General features: G+C 35.4%; 1 protein-coding gene across 1 annotated transcript in view; it reads right to left on the reverse strand.

The window, feature by feature from the left end:
• LOC128881952 (uncharacterized) overlaps nucleotides 1–3,171 on the reverse strand; it is a 164,891-nt gene extending 161,720 nt beyond the window's left edge. Inside the window, exons 1-2 of the mRNA XM_054133425.1 lie at nucleotides 2,798–3,171; nucleotides 1,924–1,972 (exon numbers count right to left, since the gene is read on the reverse strand). Of these exons, the coding sequence (XP_053989400.1) occupies nucleotides 1,924–1,960 (37 nt within the window). The 5' untranslated portion in view covers nucleotides 1,961–1,972; nucleotides 2,798–3,171. The remainder of the gene's footprint in view (nucleotides 1–1,923; nucleotides 1,973–2,797) is intronic.
• Nucleotides 3,172–3,897: the final 726 nt, after the last annotated feature.

A 3,897-nucleotide genomic window follows, 5' to 3' on the forward strand; every position in this document is an offset into this window, starting at 1 on the left:
GTACAAACTCGGGACTGATATTGTGCATTTATGGTAGACTTCACAGTATTTCTCATGTCACTTTAACTCTCTCCTTCCTTTTCGAATTACAGCAAAGTCTCCATAAATGCAGAAATATCTCTACCATAAATGCACAGAAACCATCCACACCACTTACAGGTATACCTACCTCTTGAGGGGTACAGGAATTCGATCACCGTGTAGTGTAAACATGATCTGGGATCGGATTACTCGGCGAAACAATGTAATGCAACGGTGAAACTTTGTTATTATTAACTATTTTGTTGTAAAACGTTTACCATCGTATTCCTGACATTTTTCTGATTAAAATGAGACCAAACACGACGTAATTCGCAACATATTTACTTGTAACAACTTATTACGTATCATTTATCGTAGAGTACTAACTACAACAAGATAAATGGTAAATATCGTCCGAATTATATCGTGTTTGACCTCATTTTAATTAGAAAAATGTCAGGAATATGATGGTAAACGTTTTGCAACAAAAAAGTGAATAAGAAGAAAGTTTCATCGTTGGATTACATTGTTTCACCGATATACAACGGTGTTTTCGCTTCCTCCTACTCTTTACTCGTTGTCCTTGTCTACGTTCGACGCTCGGCGGCAAACATCAGAGAATATACGAACCTCGGCGGCAAACATTAGAGGATATACAAAATTCGGCGATCGAACTACTCGACTACTCAAGAAGTATACCGTGCACTTATCGTATACAAATTTGTGCGCCCAACGTGACATTACTGTACATAGATAGAAAATGTATTATTGAAAATAATAATGAATATTCTTATAAGAAAGCTATGTATACAGGGTGTCCCAAAAATGTTGGAGGTCCTTAAAAGAGGTTCGGGGGGTGATTTGAAACAACTTTTTCCTTAGCGAAAATGTTGTCCGAGGCTTCGTTAAGGAGATATTAAGAGAAAACCCCGCGACCAATCAGAGCTCGAGTATGCTGACGGAGGGCGGTCCGACTGTACGCTTGCGCTCTGATTGGTCAAGCTTCTCTCTTAATATCTCCTTAACGAAGCCTCGGATAACATTTTCGCTAAGGAAAAAGTTGTTTCAAATCACCTTCCGAACCACCTCTTCCAAGAACCTCCAACATTTTTGGGACACCCTGTATATACCCCTGAAGAGGCGCCACGATAATCTTGCCCGGGGCGCCAATATTGCTAAAACCGGCCCTGCTAGAGGTATTAACAATTATTTAAATTAAAGGGGAGCGGACAGTGGAGCAATGATTTTGCAATTTTGCAAATTTTGCAGGTTTTGTAATTTCGGCCTTGAAACTTTATAAACAATAAAAGTACGTTTTTCTTTTCTTATAGAAGAAATTCGTTTAAATATACTTTGAAGTCGCATCCGCCATAGTGTAATGAATATATTAAAACCAGAATTATTAGAAAATATTGCTTCTTTGTTTCAATATCATTGAACAAAAAATCATGCTAGAAATAATTACTAGTTTCATTAATATTATTTATGTAGATACGAAGTGGGATAGGGATAATGAAATAAAAACATCAAATTGAAAAGCCATGAAACTGTATACACTACATCAAATTTTTTAAAAAGTATCCTCTAAAAAAAAAGCGATTACCAAAAGATTGAATTTGAGAAACAACACGGTACGACGCTTGCTGTTCAATAACAATAAACGTTAACTAAAATATTGTAGTCATATTAAAGTCAAAGTTGCAATAGTTAGGAACCAAAAAGTCTCGCAGACCAACTAACTCCGTCTCGACGACCATAAGTTACACAATACAAAGATTCCCTAACCCTACTATTTCATCTCTCGGCATGTCAATCTATCTATAAGCTCAGCACATGAATCGTCAACAAACAGTTCTTAATAAACGCCTTGTGCCTCTTCATTCACACTTCTCGCTCATTTACCTTCAACTGGCAACGGGCTTGTAACCACCGCCGTCATCGTTACGAAATTCTACGGCAACGCGAAACCCTGACATTAACACTTAAAACCATCAAAGCTGGGATAATTTTATATATATATTTTATTTTATTTTTCCTGTATGACCAGAAATAATTAGATAATCTAATAAGAATAATTATTCGTGTAGAATTTAAAAACAGCCATAAACCATAAACCTTCAAAATTTTAAATATAAATAAAAATATTAAATTTACTTTTATCATATTAACGAAATGATTTTATTCAACAAACGATAAAAACATTGGTACATTTTATTTTAATTTTCCTATATGACCCGAAATAATTAGATACTCTATAAGAATAATTATTCGTGTAGAATTAAAAAACATCAGGAACATGAATCATATCAATAATGATGAAATGTATACTGCTTTTTATTTTATAAATAAATGGCAAGTTTACCTTAGAAAGCCAGAGAATTAATACCTAATCCTAATACTCCTAATACAAATAAATATATGTATATGTATATATATATATATTATAAATAATTGTCAACTATCTTTGTTTACTATTTGCTTTATTGCGCCAATTTTATAATGCCAGTATATTGAAATAAATACAAATAAATATATATATATAAATCATAAATAATTGTCAACTATCTTTGTTTACTATTTGCTTTATTGTGTCAATTTTATAACGGGTTATGCCCATATATTGAAATAAATAAATAAATAACCACTCGTTCTATCATATAAAAATTCTCTTATCCAACAATTTGTTCTCTCAATTAACACAGTGAAATATTAACACATGGAAGTATTACTAACGCAATGCACGTAAAATATTTAAGACTCGCTGTATCACACTTACCGATCACTTTCCTTCCAAACTTTATTCTTGCAAATGCTCTGAGGGAATTCCTGGACAACACTTCCGCTTACAGACTCACTTCCGGCAACATGTCACTAATCAAACCCGGTCGAGTACCACTTTTGTATACTTGTCCATGGTGCACACAATTTTTGTTTCTTTTTAATGAATTTTCAATGAATTTTTATGAATTTTCGCGAGATCAACGACAACGGCGTTCCTAATGTCGATGTTGCCGAGACGGTCGGTTCACTGCGTCCGGCTTGTCGGGAGCTACCGGCCAGTGCCTAGGACAATATTAGAATCGCCAATTTGTAAGTCTCTCCCTCCATCTGATTTTGTCTTTCCTGACATTCTGACGTACTTCGTCTATTCGTCTCGATTCCTCTCGCCTCTCCACCTCTTCGACGCTTTACAGACTGTCCTCTTTACGTTGCCTCTTCGTCGCTACACCTCTGTTTAATTTTATCCTTGATCTTATTGTACTTGGCTCATTAATCCCTTCAGGTCTAAGGACCTTCGACGGGTTACCAGCTGGCACGTGTGCGTACGATTGAATGCGTGATTGATTTTGAACTTGTTAGAAGTTACAGTTGGAATAATTAATTGTACAAAAACTTTGTATAGTGAAAACACATTTTGTAATTATTGTCGATGAACTGTTCGATTGTATGAATGAGAGTTGCATTGTCTGTGGCGGGCTCCCGTACGACGCGACGGTACGATTACTATATACATACACAGGGTGACCAATAAATGTTGAAGTCCTTGAAAAGGGTGGTTCGGGGGGTGATTCCACCCATTTCAAGGACATTCAACATTTTTGGGACACCCTATATACTGAATATACTATGAACTGAATCTTCCACTTCTAGTGTTGTGAATTTTAAAAATTATTATTAGAGAACGACATGTAGTGGTTAGCGTTTCATTCCATTAATTTTAAAGAGAGATTCAAAGAGAAATGAAGTGCACAAATAACCAAGAATCATTGCCTTTCAAAATACAGGGTGTCCCAAAAATGTTGTAACACATTGAAAGGGATGATTCGGGAGGTGATTTGAAACAACTTTTTCCTTTGCGAAAATGTTGTCCGAGGT

Source organism: Hylaeus volcanicus, chromosome 9 (genome assembly GCF_026283585.1).
Source record: "Hylaeus volcanicus isolate JK05 chromosome 9, UHH_iyHylVolc1.0_haploid, whole genome shotgun sequence".
NCBI classification, from domain to species: Eukaryota; Metazoa; Arthropoda; class Insecta; order Hymenoptera; family Colletidae; genus Hylaeus; species Hylaeus volcanicus.